The sequence below is a fragment of the Phyllopteryx taeniolatus genome, chromosome 20 (assembly GCF_024500385.1).
Source record: "Phyllopteryx taeniolatus isolate TA_2022b chromosome 20, UOR_Ptae_1.2, whole genome shotgun sequence".
NCBI lineage: Eukaryota > Metazoa > Chordata > Actinopteri > Syngnathiformes > Syngnathidae > Phyllopteryx > Phyllopteryx taeniolatus.
In genome coordinates, this window is record NC_084521.1 from 13,569,347 (window position 1) to 13,589,616 (window position 20,270).

Genomic DNA, 20,270 nt, shown 5'->3' on the forward strand with positions numbered 1-20,270 from the left:
ACCATTTGCACTCACATTCACACCTACTGGCAATTTAGACTCTTCAATTAACCTACAACCCCAACATTACATATTTGAACATTACATATCTTGTCTTTGTAGTGTATTCAATTAAATATAGGTTGAACATGATTTGCAAATCATTGTATTTTGTTTAACACAACGTCCCAACTTCGTTGGAATTGGGGTTGTAGCATGCATTTTTTGGGGATGAGGGAGGAAACCGGAGTACCCGGAGAAAACCCACGCAGGCACGGGGAGAACATGCAAACTCCACGCAGGCGAGGCCAGATTTGAACCGGGTCCTCGGAACGCTGAGCCAGACGTGCTAACCAGTCTCCACCATATATTTGTGAGCAAAAGTTGGTTTAAGGTTGCAGAAATGTCCTTGTGACCAGGGGGATTATTGACACACTGTTGGCCTTGTTCCTTTGTCTGTGCTATAAAGTGATAAAAACAGCTGATCCAGCACATATTCACCAAATTCTAATCTGTGTTGTCTCTTTTTAGTTTAGTTTAGTAGAGCATGTACATTTTGTTTGAATTTCCAAACAATGAAAACAAAAAGCATACTGTATCAAGTTTGAATCCTCTTTGCCCAAGTCAAATACTTCCCGTTGCTTTGACTTGTCGATTTTAGCGACAGCACTCAGAAGGCGTGATTTAAGGTGTTAATCATTTGTTGCGTTCTTGCGAGCACACCCATTGCAAAGCAAAGCAAATTCATTTATATAGCGCAGTTCATACACAAGGTAACTCGTGTGCTTTACATGATTAAAAGCATTTAAAAACAAAACAAAAAACAAAAAAAAACACACAAAAAAACAGCTTATAAATATTTAAAACAGAGAAAAATAAAATACAATTAAAACGGCATTCAGTGCAAGAAATATCATTTAAAAGTGGGAATGCTCTAAAAAGCATGGGAAAAAAAAGAGTTTTTTTTTTTTACCTGGACTTAAAAACATACACATTTGGGGCAGACGTCACTTCTGTTGGCAACTTATTCCATTTGTGTGCAGCATAATAGCTAAATGGTGCCTCACCATGTTTGCTTTGTACTCTGTTTGCCACTATTTGACCTGAGTCTGTCGATCTCAGAGCCCCACTGGGTTTATATGCCATTAGCATTTCTTTTATGTATTCAGGACCTAAACCGTTTAGTGATTTATAGACCAGCAGCAGAACTTTAAAATCTATTATAAAGCTGACTGGAAGCCAGTGAAAAGAATTTAGAATTGGAGTAATATGTTCTGACCTTTTTGTTCTTGTCAGAACCCGAGCTGCAGCATTCTGAATGAGCTGCAGCTGTTTAATGCTCTTTTTGGGGAGTCCACTCAGAAGACCATTACAAAAGTCAAGTCTACTTGAGATAAAAGCATGGATGAGCTTCTCCTGGTCTGCTTGGCACATGCAAGCCTACACTCTGGATATGTTCTTTATATGGTAGAAGGCAGTTTTAGTAATTGATAAGACTGTTGAAAGTCAGGTCGGAATCTTATCAGAACACCAAGGTTTCGGACTTGGTCTTTGGTTTTTAAAGAGAGTGACTCCAGCAATCCTCTTTTCTTTATTGCCAAATACAATTATCTCAGTTTTGATGTGGTTTAATTGAAGAAAATTTTGGCTCACCCAGTTATTTATCTGTTTTAGACAGTGACACAACACCTCAATTGAACTGTAGTCATCTGGAGACACTGCTTGATATAACTGTGTGTCATCTGCATAGCTATGATAGTTAAAATTAAAGTTCTGAAGAATTTGACCCAAGGCTAGATTATACAGGCTGAACAGGAGGGGTCCAAGAACTGACCCTTGAGGGACCCCATAGGTCATTGTCATTCGATGAGATTCAACACTTCCAATGGTTACAAAATAACTCATTTGCTCCAGGTAGGACCTGAACCATTTAAGGACTGTTCCATTTAGTCCTACTCACGTTTCCAACCTGTTCAGCAGTATATTATGATCTACCGTATCAAAAGCTGCACTGAGGTCCAACAAGACCAGAATTGACACCTTTCCCGAGTCAGTATTCAACCTTATATCATTTAGCACTTTGATAAGAGCAGATTCTGTACTGTGATAAGTTCGGAAACCTGATTGAAATTTGTCAAAAAGTTCATTTAAATTCAAGAAATTGCTGCGTTGATTAGAAATTACTTTCTCAACAATCTTGGCTATGAAAGGGAGATTTGAGATGGGTCTATAGCTTGCTAACACCCCTGCCCCCTCACAAAAATTACAACTTCAAACTGACCCTATTGGTCAAATACTGTAAAATACTACGTTTCCTGATTTTAAGTGCAAAAGAGACTTAGCTGGAATGTGGCCACCATGGCACCTCCAAGCTGTACTAATACAGTAAATATTGGGTTTTACAATAATAGTTGGAGATGCCCTAACTATATTAGAATCTCTATCGCCAAAATGCACAGGTACAGTCAGTGAATGAGGTGATCGATCATGGCCAACAGCCTGTCAAAATATCCTCATTCTCTCCTTTGTTATTGCCCGTTTCCACTCTTAGTGGCAATCTGTTTGTTCCTTGACAATTGCACCATGTTTTTGTGGTTCTATTAAAAATAATAATAAGATTACAATGTTCGATGTTTAGGCTTTCTTTTTTCATGTTTACATATGTCATATCGTATTTGTGAAAGTAAATTATATACATGTATTTAACGTTTGTCCGAAGACACCAGCCATAAAACCAACTTCGGCGTCCAACAATCATGTAATCAAACCGTAGTTAGGCTCGGTAGCGTAGCATACACAGAACGTCAGCTAACCTGCCTACCGGGTTTGGTCATGTGACCTTCCCCAAACGTTTCGCAGAATCGCCAACTGTAATTTTTGTGCGATCCCATCTCTCTTCGTAAGTCATTTGCTCGAGCTAGACATATTAATTTCCATATTTAAATAGATGGCTAGCTAGACAGTGCGTTGATGTTTTAATTGAAGCCTGAGTCCTCTCCAACATGATCTAAAAGTGACACATTGGTGCAGGATTAATTGGGATGTTTTCATCTCTGCCTGGAGGCTAATTGCACTGTGACTGTCTTTGTGAATGGGACAGACAGCGAACGTAGCCTACTCCTTTTTCCTCCCCCTCTTCCTTATGCAGTGCCAACATTTTTGAGCACAGGTGCCAACATTCATCACATCAGCCCCCCCCCTCTTTTTTTCCCCTCTGACCAGTAGCATGTGCTTTCCAGCCTCTTTATGGCGCACAACCACTCAACGAACCGGTAAACAGGTTGTGTTCCAGCCCCCACTCTCACCTCGCCTTGCCTCCCTCTTACCCCCCCCCCCCCCCCCGTCCCCCCCTCCCCTCCTCGTCCTCCTCCTCCTCTGCGTAATACAAACCTCGTGATCACCCATTCAGTTCTGCAAGCGTCTGGCTCTCTTTGAGGGAGAAATAATAAGGCGAACAGCCGTGGGTGGGGGAGGTTGAGCAAATTATCCGAGGAGGGGGGCAGGCAGGTGTTGTGGAAGTTAACACCGGCCAGGAAGAGCAAGCGGGGAGAGTGTGGCTGGCGTTCCACCGGTACCGGCTGATCCCGCGTAAGTGATCCACAACAAGACGCTGCGCTATGGACGCATAGGTGTGAGTGTATGTGTGTATTGCTTCTTAGCACGCCTGCAACAAGAGCTTGGGTTCTGCTTGTCATTGCATCTTTGCATGCAGATACATGTAAAATCAGTGATGGGAGTTTTACTTTTTTTTTTTTTTCTCCCCCTTTTCCCTTTTAAGTGCGATAGAGCACACTGACGTTACCCTTTTTTTTTTTTTTCTTCCCCAAGGTAAAATCACGCCGATGTTACACGCTCTCATTATATCAATATGGAAGTGTGGATCCAATGCACGAATGCTGCTTTAAAAAAAAAAAAAAAAAGTAAGATAAAAATGCGTCATTTAGCAAGGGGGCGTGTGAAAATAACCATTAAATGCCCATGACGTGGAGCGATGTATTTTCAAATTGCTTTCTAAATTGGTTTAATGAGCTGCAGCTTGTAAGAAACACAAAGTCATGTTTTGTTTCAGAAGAATAAACCCTCATCCCTCAGGAATGCAAGCTGGAAATCCGGTGCATGGAGTGTTTGTGGAGATTTAGGTGAGCAAGGCACACAGTTGATTTGTTTGTGATGCTTGTGTACCTGTTGACAACACGCTGCCATCACTGGTAGTGGCGACACATGCAGTATTTGTCATCCAATTACCAAGCTTGTATTTGTATTGTGGTGGTTATCGTTATCACTTGCATCATGACTCAATAACGTATTCAGATAAAAATATACTTTTAATGTTGTGTATGTATGTACGTGTGAGTGCAGGGCAGTTTCAGACAATGTAAACTACAGCAACAATCACAGTTTAAAATGTAAACCTGTAACATTAATAAAGCGAGTGGCAGAAAAAAAAGCAAGTCTATCTCATTAGATTGTGCAAGTGAGGGTAAATTCAGTTTGCCTTGTGTTTTGCTACATTCCATTGTTTATCTAATGTTGGGAGTGTAGGTTAAGTTCAGTCTGTGTTTTTGCAACTGACCTGCACAAAACCTGATGACATTCTTTCTTGGCCCTTGCAACCCTGAACCGAGTTTGGTGGAAATCTGTTTTCGTGTAATCCCGCTGACAGACATGCCAACAGAAAGAAAGGAGGAAAGCAGCAGACGCGTGTGACATAATCTCCTTGGTGGATTTAATAAGAATAATTAGTACAATGCCTTTTTTTTTTTTTTTTTTAACTTGTCACGGTGAACAAATAAAGCAATGGTGACTGCCGTACCAGGCAGGTGGAAGGCAGTGAAGACTAAGACAAAGTGTTTGTTTTTTTACATCACTAATTGTTGACTGCTGACAAAAGACACAACCCAATGTGAGAAGTTTTAATTGCATGTCAAAGTAAATCCTTTGGGCTCTTGCTTAAGATATTAGACCTTGATGCCTGACAATTAGTTTGGGGCTAGAAAGTTGTTTGAGTGGTGCCAAAAACATGTTGTGATTTGTCCTTTTGATCTGAACTAACTTCAAGTTGTGAAGGAGACTGGTCAAATTGAAAACAAAAATCCAAACAACCATCCCTCCCTTTTTTCGAGACAGCTTGTCCTCATTAGAGTTGCGGGTGAGCTGGAGCCAATCCCAGCTGACTTTGAGCAAGATGCTGGTTACACCCTTGGCTGGTTGTCTGTCAATCTTGGGGCACAATACAAACAACCATTCCCAGTCACACATGTGGACAATTTAGAATCTTCAATTATCTTTAAAACAAGGGAAAACATGCAAACTCCACACATGAGGGCTGGCGCTGAGATTTTGAAGCCAGAAAATTGGGATTGGGAGAGGGCAGAAAAGGCACGTTTCACTCTTTCATGGACTTGCTCATACTTTGATGACAGCTACCATGTCCATGTTATGCACTGTACAGCAATACTCTAATGTGAATCGAAATCTGGCACAGGACAATAAGGCTTGAGATAAACTTGGGCCTAACACCTCAGAGTTTGACCTCCTCAACACCCTTGTATTACATGAAATCAATAGGGTTAATTTGTTAATACTGCACAATATTTTCCGAAGGTTTGACTGGTAATGGACTTAAAAGGGAAGTCATCTTCCTCGGCTATCCCAGTGTTGGATAGCTTTCAAAATCAATGAAATCAATGACTCGTTCCTCAATTGCCAAGGTTGGTCATTTGCTGTTTCTCAGCATTCCTCAAATAATCACGCCATTTCATCCTGCTACCAAAACTCTGTTTTGCTACATCTTTTATGTCCTGTAAATAGGATCTTAAAGTCATTTTGCTGAAATGACTTTCAGTGTTGCTCTCAATGTACCCTAACCCTGTGACTTTCACCAGCTGACCCGAGAGAGTGACCAAACAAGCAGTTCATTTAGTGCTTGGCTGCACCTGCCATTTTATCAGGTCCGGCGTCCTGAGTACGCTTTAGCTCTGGCTGGTGTTTCTTGTGCGAATTCTCCATTCTCTAAAGCCATTAACAACTGTAAGGCCTCCTGGGAAATGCCTCAGCGTGACCTCATTTTATCTGTCTCTCACCGCCAAGCTTGTCAGGCTGCAAGTATGATTTCAAAATATATTAATTTGTGCTGAAGTTGCTGCAATCACAAGTGATTAATTCAACTACACATGGTGTGTTCAAATCTGAGAGAGAATGCTATGTCAGCACTTGTGACATGATCCTCTGTTGTTGTTGATGTTTAAAAAACGGAATTTTGGGGGGCTTCTGAAACCTTAGGCCTTGGAAAAAATGTCTAACAATCTTCATTGTTTTCCTGGCCAGCCACTGGTGTGTTGTTGGAATCCTTTCTCACCCACATGGTGAAATGTAGTGAATTTAATATCCCTGATGGGACTTTTCATTTACTTTCCAGAACAAGTGTCATATATGTTTTAGCGTAGAGTGAAAACCTGAAATAAATTGAGTCTTATGGCTAAATGATCTATCATTGGCAGGGTTGGCACTGAGTCGTGAAAGCTCTTGGTCAATGTGGCTGAACATTATAAATATCTCCTAGCCACACTTGTGTATTTCGCCACATCACGTGTGTTTGTGTATAGAATTTTCCTAAAATTAAAACGCTTTAGTTGAAGATAAACATTAATATATTCTAAAATCTTTGGTGCTAAATAATAGTAGGATAATTTTAGCTGTCAGATAATTTTAACATATTTCAAGAGGAGGACAAAGTCATCTAAATTACATAGGGAGGGCGGTGGGGTAGGGGGGCGGCATGATGATTATATTTCCCTTGGGCCCCCAAATGACTAGCTAGCTACATACGGCCCTGCTTCGAGGCAGCGCCACCGCCGCTTGCCATGACGGCTAAAGTGGGATTAGAGACTTGTGCATTGAAGAAGAAGGCAGCTAGCTAGCTGCGAGAACTAATGTGAATTGCAGGACACATTGTCCATCAACACTTGAAATGTACGTCGCAGTAGTAAATATGCATGCTCCAATTTGGCGACAAGCGGCATCTGGTCTTGTCTTCCCCGATTGTGCTGCGCCCCACAACTGGGAAAGCCTATAAGCCTGACTGCTTAGTCAGCAGCGGCTGGATGGCGGATTGAAGCATTTTACGAAGTGGGTGGGGGGGGGGGGGGCGAAGACCAACCCATCAACACCGTTCACAACTTCACACACGGCAGAATGTGCGCTGTCAATTTAACTTTCATCAGGAAGGGCTTTTGAGTTTTGACGCAGGCAATTCTGATTCACCAGCGTGGAGAAGGTGGGCAATATTTGCTTCACCACAGCTTGTTTGAATTAGCGAGGTGGCGAACGGGCAGCGTGAACCCTGATTGGTCCCCAAATGAAGTTATGAAACAAACAAACCGTTGCTTTTTAAAAAAAATTCAAATTATTAAAAAAAAAAATTTTGTTTTTTTGTATTTGCACAAAATATTGGAGATAGATGTTTGCTATTATGCTTCTGACTTTTCTGCACTCAGAAAAAACGGTTTGTTTTCGGGTGCAATAGTAGCTTGACTTTTTTTTTTTTTTTTTTTTTTCCCCCCCATTTAGTTTGTGATTTCCTTTACTCTTATATGCTGACATCCTGATATCTCTACTTAATTAGTTTTGTGCATGAGACTTGTCGTATATATGAAAAGAAATCCATGGTCTTCCTTAAACCTGCTATACAAACCTCACACTCATTTGAATAAGTTGTCAGACTTGCTATCACTTCTTCCAGCATGATCCTTTCATGTTGTCATGGTGACTGTACCCTGCTGGACTGCTTGGTCCTCTCATTACTCTATGAAGCTGCTGTGTATCGATGTGTACTTCACTAGAGGGGACTGATAGCAGTAACCGTAACTACTTTTGGCTAACAAAGCTGTGAGACACTAATGCTAATCTTCAATGAAAAATGCTAAGAGGGAAGATACAGGCAGGAAGACAATGGTGTAATGGTATTTTTTGAGGATCATAGAATTTACCAAGTATCCATCAACATGCCTTATACTGCTCACAGCCTCTAGGGCATAGGTGTCAAACGCAAGGCCCGGGGGCCAGATGCGGCCCGCCACATCATTTTATGTGGCCCGCGAAAGCAAATCATGCTCGTCAACTTCCGTGATTTGTGCTAAAATCTGTACCCAAATTCCAAATTGCCATAATAATAAACAATAATGTTGTGATATTGCATTTTTCTGTTACCACACCCTTCTTCTACAGTAACTTAAACAATACTATTATCCTTGTCTTCTGATTTCAAAACTGGTTATCCCTCAATTTGTTGTGTAATGGTAATATGATTTGGTGATTAAACATGTCACTCTTCTAGTGGCCCTCTGAGGGAAATCATAACCACAATGTGGCCCGAGACAAAAATGAGTTTGACACCCTCACTCTAGGGGCTACATTTTCACGTGGGGATTTCTTTAAACATTGTCAGCCAGAGTTATAGTCTTCAGCTTATTCATATAATTCTTTAGCATTTCTGATTGATGATCGCTTTGAATTTAGAGCAATTTGTAGTGAATCTGGATAGGAATAATAATCGATAAAGTGATCTTTAAGAATTTGATCCATTGTGTGGAACTGATTCAAGATGGAGCACATTAGCGGAAATTACCCAATGTGCTATTGATTCACTCTCAACTTGTTAACTGTCAAAAGAAGAACATGTCAGCTAGCGGATGTTCAACACAGACCTCCACTCCAGCAATTCAAAAATTCAGACAGATTATACAATTAAAAGAATCATTATCCCTCCCAGAAATAAAATGTCGGCAAATGTCCTTCCCCGCTATTTTTTTTCATGACGTCATGGGTTTTTGTTTGATTTTTACAATATACCGCCGGCGCTTAGCTGTCCGAGCTAACTGTTTACATGCACATGTCACCAAGTGTGTAACACTTGTGAAATATGGCTGTCAGAGTTGGCCTTTTCCCAAGGCAAAGGGCAAAGTCTCTCATCACAGCGGCTGAGCGAGGCGCGCGTGTGAATGCCACTGTGACCGTCCTTATTTACACCGCGCGCTGCCTGATACCTGATATGCTGAGATGTTGCCGCTTTTATCTGCTCCAGAGCTGACAATGTTACAAAAGCTCCCTCACTCCTTATGTGCGTGCGCGTGTGTCCTTGTGGGTTTGCCATTACGCTAATACTCCCAACCGAAACAAATGACTCACATAAGCTCCCGGTGGAGAAATCTCTTAGGCTGAAATAGGATGATGCCTTGAGAAACAGTATTTAGAGATGCTTTCTCTGCAAAACGACACCACTTGGTCAATTTAAAGCATTTTGACTTGAGTGCCGAGATGCTCCACACAGTCCATTAGAGGCTAATGGCTTAATACAAAATGAATGGTGATGGGAAGGTTAAAAAGTGGCAAAATACACCAAAGTCAAGTATTCATTTTCAATTTATTTATTTATCTTTTTTAATTTTATTTATTTATTTATTTATTTTTTACCACAGTATAGTTTCCTCTAAGATTGGACAATTTGAGGAATGAGTATCATATGTTTATAGGGGAGGCGCTTCATCGATGAAGCTATAGGCCCAATAATGGATCAGGCAAAACTGTCTGGCCTTCTGAGTCATCATCACTCTGCAAGTGCACTCCCATCTTGTTTGGACACTGTGGTTAATGGACCTTCTACTTTTGGCCATGGAATCATCTGTCTGTACAGCGCCCTTCCTCTTGTGTTTTCTGTGTGCTTGCCATCATCCTTCCTTCACTTCCTCCCCTTTCTTCCATCCATCTCCCCCATCCTGATAAATAACTCACTGGCCAGAACAGAAGGTAAACCTGCACAATTCAATGAGATGCAATACTAGCGCTGTGTTAAAAATTATACCTTTACAATTGCAAGGATTACAAGAACACGATCTCCATTTACTGTATCTACATATCTATTAAAATCATAAAAGCATAGACAAAAAATATCATTACAAATAATTTTCTATTTTCAATTAAAATTACAAGATTGACTCTGCATGAGCACACAGTTTTTTCCCTTTTAAAATCACCAGCATTCAATGAAAGCCTTAGGGCCAGAGGGATATGGATTTTGTGAGGCCGATTCTCACACTTTGCAGAGTAAAATTCTCCTAACTGATTAAAAAAAAAATATATATAAGTCAAATAACTTTTTGGGTCCCTTAACGCTTACAACAAAAAAAGATATGAATTACAGGCAGAACATTTGACTATTTTACAATACCTTGTCCTTCAGTATTAGTTTAACTTTCCAACAGAGAGAAGAATTGGCAAAAATAGATCCAATTTGTTTTGTCTCTCTTATGTTGTAATGTGGCGGCATGGTGGCCGACTGGTTAGAGCGTCAGCCTCACAGTTCTGAGGACCCGGGTTCATTCCCCGGCCCCGCCTGTGTGGAGTTTGCATGTTTTCCCCGTGCCTACGTGGGTTTTCTCCGGGCACTTCGGTTTCCTCCCACATCCCAAAAACATGCATTAATTGTAGACTCTAAATTGCCCGTAGGCATGACTGTGAGCGTGAATGGTTGTTTGTTTCTATGTGCCCTGCGATTGGCTGGCAACCAGTTCGGGGTGTGCCCCGCCTCCTGCCCGATGACAGCTGGGATAGGCTCCAGCACGCCCGCGACCCTAGTGAGGAGAAGCGGCTCAGAAAATGGATGGATGGATGTTGTAATGTGTAAACAAAAGCGTACTTTTTTTTTTGTTTTTTTTTTTGTTTGTTTTTTTAAAGGCCTAATATGTACCAATTTAAATTAGCTGGGCCCTAAAATAACCTTTCCTTTAAACCACACTCAATAAGTGTGTGGGAACTGAGGACACTCATTTTTGAAGCTTTGCAAGTGGAATTCTTTCTCATTCTTGCTTGATATAGGACTTGAGTTGCTCAACAGTCTGGGGTCTCTCTAATTGTTTTTTACGCTTCATAATGCATCACACATTTTCAATGGGAGGTGAGGCTGGACTGCTGGCAGGCCAGTGTAGTACTCTTACACATACAGAATGTGGCTTGGCATTGTCCTGCTGAAATAAGCAAGGATGTCCCTGAAAAGGACGTTGCTTGGATGGCAGCATACAGTTTGTTGTTCCAAAACCTGTATGTGCATTTCAGAATTAATGGAATTTGAATGATAAAATCACAGACACTGGCTTTTGAACTTTGCACAGATAACAATCCAGACGGTCCTTTTCCTCATTGGCCCGGAGGACACGATGGCCATGATTTCCAAAACAATTTGAAATGTGGACTCGTCAGACCACAGCACCACTTAGTCCATCTCAGATGAGCTCAGGCCCAGGGAAGCCGGCAGTGTTTGTGGGTGTTGTTTATATATGGCTTTCGCTTTGCATGGTAGAGTTTTAGCTTGCATTTGTAGATGTTGCGACACTCTTTGTAAACTGATAATGGTTTTCTGAAGTATTTTTGAGTCTACATGGCAATATTCTTTATACAATGATGCCAGTTTTTAATGCAGTGCCGCCTGAGCGATCGAAGGTCAGAAGCATTCAATGTTGTTTTTCGGTCTTGCCACTTATGTGCAGAGTTTTTTCCTATATTCTCTCAAACCTTTGATGATGATATGGACGGTAGATCACGAAATTCCTAAATTCCTTGCAATTGTACGTTGAGAAATGTTGTTCTTAAACGTTTGGACTACTTGCTCATGCTTGTGCTCACAAAGTGGTAAGCCTTGCCCCTTCCTTGCTTGTGAGGCTTTCGGGGAAGCTCCTTTTATACCTAATCATGACACTTACTTGTTTCCAATTAACCTCACCTGTGAAATGTTCCAAACGGGTGTTTCTCAGCATTCCTCAACATTCCCTTTTGTTTTTTTTTCCCCTGTCCCAGCTTTTTTTGGAATGTGTTTTGCAGGCATCAAATGACAAAGTATTTGCAAAAAAGCAATAACTTTCATCAGTTTGAACATTTAAATATCTTGTCTTTGTAGTGTTATCAGTTGAATGTAGGTTGAATCATAGTATTGTCTTCATTTACGCTTTACAAAACATCCTAAATTCAAATGACTTGGTACATAGTTTTCTGTCTAGAAAAAGTGGTTTTAAAAAAACAAACATGCAAACCTTTGTTCATGTTAAAACAAACTTGTAAATCAAGTAACAAACACTGTTGCGTATCTTTAAATAAAACTTTTTTTAAATTTTAAAGCAATTTACCAGCTCTAATATTGAATTTCTTTAGGTTGTACAAATGTAACCAACACTGTGGCCAGTGAGTGCATTTCTACCACGATGGACTCATCGAAGAAGCACTTCTCTCTTCCTTTTGCTCCAATGATGACAAAATATTTGAAATCCAACTTCCATTTTACACCTATCCCTTTGTCTTTCTCCAGGGTTGTACAGGTCAACAGTATACTAGTGCCTCTCCTCCTCCTCATCTTCTTCATCATCATCCTGTGTTGGACCACTAGCAGCCCAGTGTGGCCAGCCCAGTAAAGATGGGCCGGAGGGTGGACTTGTCCGGCCTGACAGACGACGAGGCCGAACATGTCCTAAAAGTTGTCCAACGGGACATGAAGCTGAGAAAGAAGGAGGAGGATCGGCTAAGGTAAGACAGTCAACTCCCCCGTGAAGTTGTTTACTTTCAAATGCAGTGGAACCTACAAACTTGAAAAGCTCCACAAGTGGCACAATTAGGAGCCCAACTGAAATTTTCTGGAATGAATGTGCCTCAAGAGTCAAACAAAACCTGGAGTTTTGCTGATGACATGTAACATGTCAGCAAGTCTTGTAAGACTTCAGTTCAGTGAGCATTTGCGTTTTTCTTTTTCTTTGGCTTTTTAAAAAGTTTTTTTAATTGATGCCAACACAGAAGGGTACCCGTGATGACAGAGAGAAAATGGCATAGAAGTAGAAATTGAACTTAGTTCATCATCTGATCGGTCAGTGCAATATTAACAATACAAATCATGAATAATTAAACACGAGTAAGGTCGGTATCCTTCTGCAAACACCTTTCTGTTCCCTTTCCCTTGGGTGTCTTTCAGGCATCTTCAAAGGGTAATAACTTTTACTTTTATCCATTTGCCATATTGCTTATCCTCATTGGTGTCATGGGTGAGCTGGAGTCTTTCCCAGCTAACGTCGGGCGAGAGGCATAGTTTTGCTTCATTTTAATTGCCAGGATTTGTAGTCGAGATGTTGTCCTTGAAATTTGTTGTTGTAATGTAACACATTTCCCAGTTCCGTTAGGTTTGTTGTTGTTTTTATTGCAGTGCCTACTGATTGTCAGGGCTTCTTTTGGATTGTTGGCTGTCAGATTGGTTGGCACATGTCCCTTGTTGTCACAGCTTCTCGTTTGACATATGAGGAGTTGTTGGTCCGTTCCTTCACTCTCATTCTTCTCTCCTCATGTCAGGCGGAATTCAGAGGGGGATTCACTTTTGACAGACCCCTCCCGTACGGGTTCTGCCAAATATGTGGTCATTTGAGGGTGTCTACATGCAATGTCTCAGCAACTCTCTGGGGGTGGCTTAGCATTTAAATGACTATATTGTCACAACCAAATCCAAAGTGTAATTTGCAGTTCTCAAGTTTGGTTAGACCCAATAATTTTCCTCAACTCAAATATGTTCCCTTGACTACGAACCAGACCCCAGCATCAGCTAATCCACTTTGGAAATTTGATGTCTTTTTCTTCAGATTTAGACACTGTTCTTCTGTTCAGTTACGTGCTTTTTTTTTTTTTTTTTTGAGAGGAGGCCGTTCGTGTTTTGGTTTGAAGTGCCAAAAACACAACACAACAGAGGAACCACAGAGAAGCCGCTGCTGCTTAAACCTTAACTCGTTTTCCCAGAACCAGTTTCAAAGTAAAGATGGTGTTCTGCGAAATTACTGGTCTGTTAATGCTTCCCTCGCACTCTCTCATGAATGAGCCCAAAAAAACTTATTTTTTCTTCTTGGATAAATTCAAACGGTTTTCCCAGAGCAAACTGACTTTACCTGGTAATATTGCAAATATGATTTCTTAAAAGCAAAGAACAAAAGGAAGTGAAATCGCAACTGTAGAAACGGTACATGAACAGAGATCTTTTTATAAAAGCTGGTTGACCGCTGCCATATGTGCTTGAGTGTTTCAGCAGGTATTTTGCTCCCTCCGGGCTTCTCTTCTCTGTGCATGGCTGATATTTGCTTTTCTTGCCTGAATAAAGTTAGCCCTGCAGAGTTGTCAATTACCCAGTTGAAGGATTCATGGAAAAGTAAAAAAGCCTCAGCCAGGGCTTTAATGCTCCATTTTATTTCCCCCATGCGGCATTATAAGAAATGAAACACTTTGCTTACACTACCCCTTGTTCCTTGAATATAGAGTCGTAATGAATATGTTTTGTAAATAACATGATTCACACCGCTATACTGAATGATGACAACTGACCATAACTGTTGAATGATTTATAAGCTAAAATAAACTTTGTAAGAAATTTTTATTAGTAAACCCGAAAAGCTTTGCAGGTATATTCTCATTTGTAGGTGCAAGTGGAATGTACATTAAAATCATGGAATTAACATTAAAACATGGTCCGAGATTGAAAGGAAAGTAATAATGCAAACTTATGTCATGAGTTATGACATCCTTTAGGTTTTGCTGACTTTTGTTGCCATGGTTATAATTACCGGCGTTGAGTTAACCCACTCCCCATCCCGAATTCCTCCCCCTTCACTTTCTTGCTATGTATAGATTTTTCTTCCATTGCGCTGATTATGATTATTATGACCGCTAAAGCGTGCATCACTTGAATGTAGGTGGTTTTATTTTGCAGTTATTGCCATATTATCATGACTGATGTTGCAACAAACTATTGATAATGACCATTTAAACGGTGGAAAATGCGCATTTGTTTTCGGGCACACCCACTCTCACCCACGCGAAGAAATTATTGAGTCCATTGTGGTTTACATTCACTTTCTTGTCAAAGTGTTTGTTGTTGTTTGTCCCCGAAAAGGTCAAATTTCAATGATGGATTATAATTTTACAGCAATGTTTATTTATTTATTTTAACTGATCATCTTTGACTAATACCAATCACCTCAGTGGCTCTGCCACCAAAGTGGCAGAGTGTCATTCTGCCAATTAGAGAGCCTGAGCAGCTCAACCTCTGGCCTTCGCTGTCTCAGCCATCCACTTAGAGAGGCTCATTATGGAACAGCAGGACGCTCATGGGGTGAAGCGTGCGACTGGTTAGCAAACATCTCTCCCAAAGGGGTGCGGGAGACACTGACTGGGAAATCATTATCGATAGAAATAGTCAAGAAGGTGCCGGCTGCTCTAGCCGTTTCACTGTCAGCAATATTCCACTCGGAAGAGAGATTTGTTTTCCTAAAGCCTGCGCCAAAACTTGTTCTGGTTGCAACTTCCACACAACTCTACCCTACCCAAAGAAGAACTTCTATGTCCGTGTGCAACAAGAGAAAAAATATAATTATTAGTTTTCTTTTAGGTTTTGTGTCACATTTTGTGAACCCACATAAGCATGGGGACAGCTTGCAAACTCCACACTGGAAGCCTGGAGCTGAGAACCTCATGACTGGGAGACAGACCTGCTAACCACTAGGGAACCGTGCTGCCCTGTGAACATTATCTTTGTAAATGAAGAATACTTTGAATATCTATTTTATTGGTTATTCACATCTGCGAGTGTCTTCTATGATCTATTAACCATCGTTTGTGTTCCTTTGCGCGATTCACTATTGCTGTTGAAAACTTTCCATCCTAATTTGGTGGAGCTGTGACACATACGCACAGCTTTCAAACACGATTTTACGTGCAGTTCACGTCTCGTGTGGTGTAATGCATGCAAAAAAATATTTTGAACATAGTGTAAATTGTTTTCCCTTCACGGATAATAATTTATAATATATTTTAAAACAGATAAGTAACATACTGGGTCAATATTCTATCCAGATTCTGGGGTTGTAAAATTTTGCGTATAATACCTGATTAATCTTCCAATCAGACAAAGTATTCTGTTGACGTGTATGACACTGAGCTGTAGGATTTTTGTTTACAATGATTGCCTTTATCAAACCATTAGTTGCTCAGTTTATTCTCCAACTAAACCATTGCACGTTGTATTTGAAGCATTTAGAGGGCTAATCTGAGTCAGATCCTGTACGTCCATTTGGGTCAACTATGACTCATGCATCCAAGGGCATTTGCCTCTGATTGTCTTCTTTCTTCCGTTTAGCTCGACTGTATGCATAAGCAGAACGGTGGAAGTAATGTATTAAGAGTTCAGTGTATGGGGGGGTGAAACCTCCACTTTTCCTGTAAGTTATGTACAAAACTATCTTTAGTTCAGTAAAGTACACATTTTTGTGCCGACTTCAGTTTTTCACGGGACGCCAACAGTATTCTAAAGACACGATGCTTTGTATTTAAGTGCTTCATTAGTATAGTATATACTGTATGTGTGTGTTATTCACTCATTCTCTCTCTGGATCTTGTGCTAGAAAACTAGGTCCAACACGAGACATGCACGTGAAACAGTCCAGAACTGTAACGACGTGACCATTTGACCGCACAAGCACTCTTATGAAGCAGCTAATCTCCTCATCTCCCACATATGTACAGCAGACTCCATGGACTTTCATGTAATCCAAGCTGGGTTTGGTCTGGTTTCAGTTGTGAGAAACTGCTTACAGTATTCCATTAGCTGCTGTTCTAGTACGGGTTATTTGTCTGAGTCGGGTTGATGTGGCTCGTTTTTAAAGTGAAAGTGTACGTGTATGATGTCATTGTGTGTGTGCACAAATGCAAAATTGAGCGCTATTATCTCGTTTTGAGATGTGCCCGCTATGTACGCTGGATGTTTCTCCTCATGGATCGATTAAATCAAAGCTGCCCTTGTGCTTCGGTAGCTGTGACTTTTCGGCACTAGAAGTCATCCTATCATTTTGATACAGGATGTAGCATGTTGGTGAAGAGAGACGTAAGCATTCAAAAGGTCAAAAAATTTAAATGATATGCAGAGAAAAGTGTTTCAGCCAGTGATATGACGAAGCAACATCCTACTCACGATTGAAGTAAGTCGGGGGGACCCGTAAGCTTTAATTTCACAAGGGCTGGCTGAGGTCGGCTCTACAGTTGCCTCAGACTGTGAGATTTCTAATTAGCGTTTGATACTGCTCCTACTTGATGATATTTAATATAATTAAACTTAATTAGCTAATGGGAATAAAGCTGCCACGACCACAGCAGTTAAAACTGTGCATGCTTGTGCATACTGTGTTCAGACACACACACTCAAGTGAGAGTGCTCATGTATTGGCCTTATGGGCAGTATTCTTTATCAGTAACACTACCACATCCGAATTATTTTAGCTTTTATTTTTTTAAATTAAGCATCACTCTGAAGGTGTTGTAATAAATTGGGGCCAGCTGAAGGTCCTGATAATGGCCCACTGTCCAAGTTTCACAGTCAGTATTGGGTTAATGGAAGCGTTGTTAATTTGGCGTGCCATTGTTTGTGTGGGGAAAAATTACATTTCAACTTCAACATGATCAAATTCATGAAAACATTTTATTGGCATTCCGTTCATTAGAATGTCAAGTTCAAGAACCAATATGTGAACATTTGACTATAGAATAAGTTTCAAAATCATTTGGATAATACACTGGTTTTATTAAAGATAATTTCATCATTGTCATGGCAATCCCGGGTCGCTCTCATGCAGTGTTTCCTTAAATCTTTAACAGAATAAAACCCCAGGGCACAGGAACAAACAAAAAAAGTCCCAAAGATTATGCTGTACATACAAAAATAAGTATAATTTACTCACAAATTTACTTACTGTGTGGAATGTGGTTATTAAACAAAGCTATTCTGTTGTATATATGGTAACAGGTGGATACACAGGTTATGTGTACCTTCTGCCATATAGTGAAAGAGCATTTAATTGTTCGGCATACAAACTTTGCCGAATGCTCAATTAAGATGGGATGAAATTGCACAGAGTCGATGGAATCGTGGCAGCAAGGACCTACATTATTCCTGAGTGTTGCTAGAAGAAGACAAGCATGAGCAGCCTTCCCAGTGAAATGTTTCCCAAGCCACACAGCGGTTTATGATGTGTGAGGGAGGAAGATTCTTGCTTTCAGTGTGACAAATCAGCAGCAGGGCTGTGCTGCTTGGATTGGCTGGTGAGAGAGGGAAAAATAATCCCCCGGTGGCTCACATACACCTCTTTAGCTGTCCCTACTGACTATATAGACACAGTAGGTGTCTCAAGTTACTTTGTGTACAAAGTAGCACCGTTCCTTCTCCGGAATAAGAGAGATGCATTTCCGGCAATAAGCCGTGGCGCCATCTCCTTGAAGCCCCTGAGCAATCGTCCGAGCTGTTACCTTTATATTTGTTCAGGTCTGCAGTGATTACTTCCGCTGCTGGCCAAATGTCAAGTGCTGTTTTTAGTCTGAGGAAAATAGCTGGTTGCGGCAGAGAGACGCTGCCCCACTCATCTGTTTGCCTACCTGTGAATGTGTCACTTCTACTTTTCCACCGGAGGTTTTATGCTTCCAGGTCTCAAATGTACTTTTTTTGTTTTTTGTTTTTGTTCACATGGCTTCCCTGTTGTCTCATTAGCATCCCATGCTAATTTGGAGGCCATGCGGTGGTGGCAACCTGCTCTGTGCAGGGGAAGTATGAGGGCTCAGTTTTGATTGACAATGTTCAGAACGACCATTTTTTATGTGGTCACATGCACTTTGGCAGCGTATTGCTGCCACACTAGACAAAAAAAGTTCAGTATCACGTTTGAACGTTTTTAAGTCGAAGCTCTCGATTTACCGGTCGATCTACGTTCCTACCCACACCTATGGTCACAAGCTGTGGGTCGTGACCGAAAGAACAAGGTCCTGGATACAAGCGGCCGAAATGAGTTTCCTCTGCAGGGTGTCCGGGCTCTCCCTTAGAGAGAGGGTGAGAAGCTCGGTCATTCGGGAGGAGCCGCTGCTCCTCCACATCGAGAGGAGCCAGATGAAGTGGCTGGGGCATCTCCTTGGTGAGGTGTTCCGGGCACGTCCCACCGGGAGGAGACCCCTGGGACGACCCAGGACACGCTGGAGAGACTACGTCCTTCGGCTGGCCTGGGAACGCCTCGGGATCCCCCCCGGAAGAGCTGGATGAAGTGGCTGGGGAGACGGAAGTCTGGGCGTCCCTGCTAAAGCTACTGCCCCCACGACCTGACCTGATAAGCGGTAGAAGATGGTTGGATGGATGGATGGATGAATCAAATCTAATCTGTTTGGATTGTACAGGTGTCAGTCATGTTGGGAGAGTGACAAACTCTCAGAGAGTCAGAGGAGCTTTCTCATGGGGGGTTTGACAACGATAACGATGAGGCACTCGATGAATATGCTCTGATAGCTAAAAAATAAGAAAATACTTATTTGGGGGGCGTAGGTTTATGCTTTTAAAATTTTTGCATAATAATCTAATAGCATTTTATATCAAGCATCTTGGATAGGCTTGATGAAGCGGTGTGTGGTTTTAGTGCACCATTAAACCCTGCCTGCATGATTTAGTGCACAAACCGAAGAGTTGGCTTAAAGTCTGTGATATTACATAAACTGCTGTATATCTGCTGCATCTTTATCATGATGGTTTATGGCTGATGAGTCATTACGTCCTCAGGGGAGTCACTACTGCTTCACTATGACTGATTATGCTTGTGTTTTGGGGCTGAAAGAAAGTGTCTGCTCTCAAAATCCACCAACCTCCAGCATAACAGCTCCCCTCTCTTGATTTTCATCTTCTTTTCAATCCACTCTAGTTTCAGGAACATTGCCAGGATGGAGGAGCTCCACGCTGCAGTGGTGATCCTGCACTTATTCGCTGAGTCAGACAACCGGACTATTTGCAACTTGGGCCAAATTGTGGTGATGACTGTGCACAAAACAGACAGTTTGCTTGTGCTTGCCTTTTGGATTCATTCATGCCACCTGATCCTTTCTCTTCCTGCAACATTTTGTAACAACATTCTTCCCCCTTTTTCCATTCTCTCTGGTGTTTTATTTTTTTATTATTATTATTTTTTTAAATTTCTTAATGCAGGCTAGTACTGTCTCTTGACATACATTTTCTCATCACCTAATGAGAGCCAATACAAGAGCTGTTGTTTGCCGTTTTCGTGATAGTATTGCTAAATTTTGAGTGACACTGTCTGAGGTATTAATTTAACGTTTTTTTTTTTTTTTGTTCCCCCCCCCCCCCCCCCCTCCTTGGTTATTATGGGTGTGTTCGGTATTTTAGAACTGCACTGGATCATACTGAGAAG

At 41.2% G+C, this 20,270-nt stretch overlaps 1 protein-coding gene across 6 annotated transcripts in view; it reads left to right on the forward strand.

Moving 5' to 3' along the window:
• Nucleotides 1-3,385: 3,385 nt before the first annotated feature.
• The window catches only part of myripb (myosin VIIA and Rab interacting protein b), an 87,903-nt gene continuing 71,018 nt past the window's right edge, over nucleotides 3,386-20,270 (forward strand). For 2 of the 6 annotated variants that reach the window (XM_061758055.1, XM_061758053.1), the window contains exons 1-2: nucleotides 3,965-4,118; nucleotides 12,332-12,546. In XM_061758055.1, coding sequence (XP_061614039.1) covers nucleotides 12,437-12,546 — 110 coding nt within the window. In that variant the 5' untranslated portion in view covers nucleotides 3,965-4,118; nucleotides 12,332-12,436. Of the gene's footprint in view, nucleotides 3,568-3,964; nucleotides 4,119-12,331; nucleotides 12,547-20,270 lie in introns of those variants that run through there. The other 4 variants (XM_061758050.1, XM_061758051.1, XM_061758054.1 and 1 more) reach the window with 4 other exon arrangements.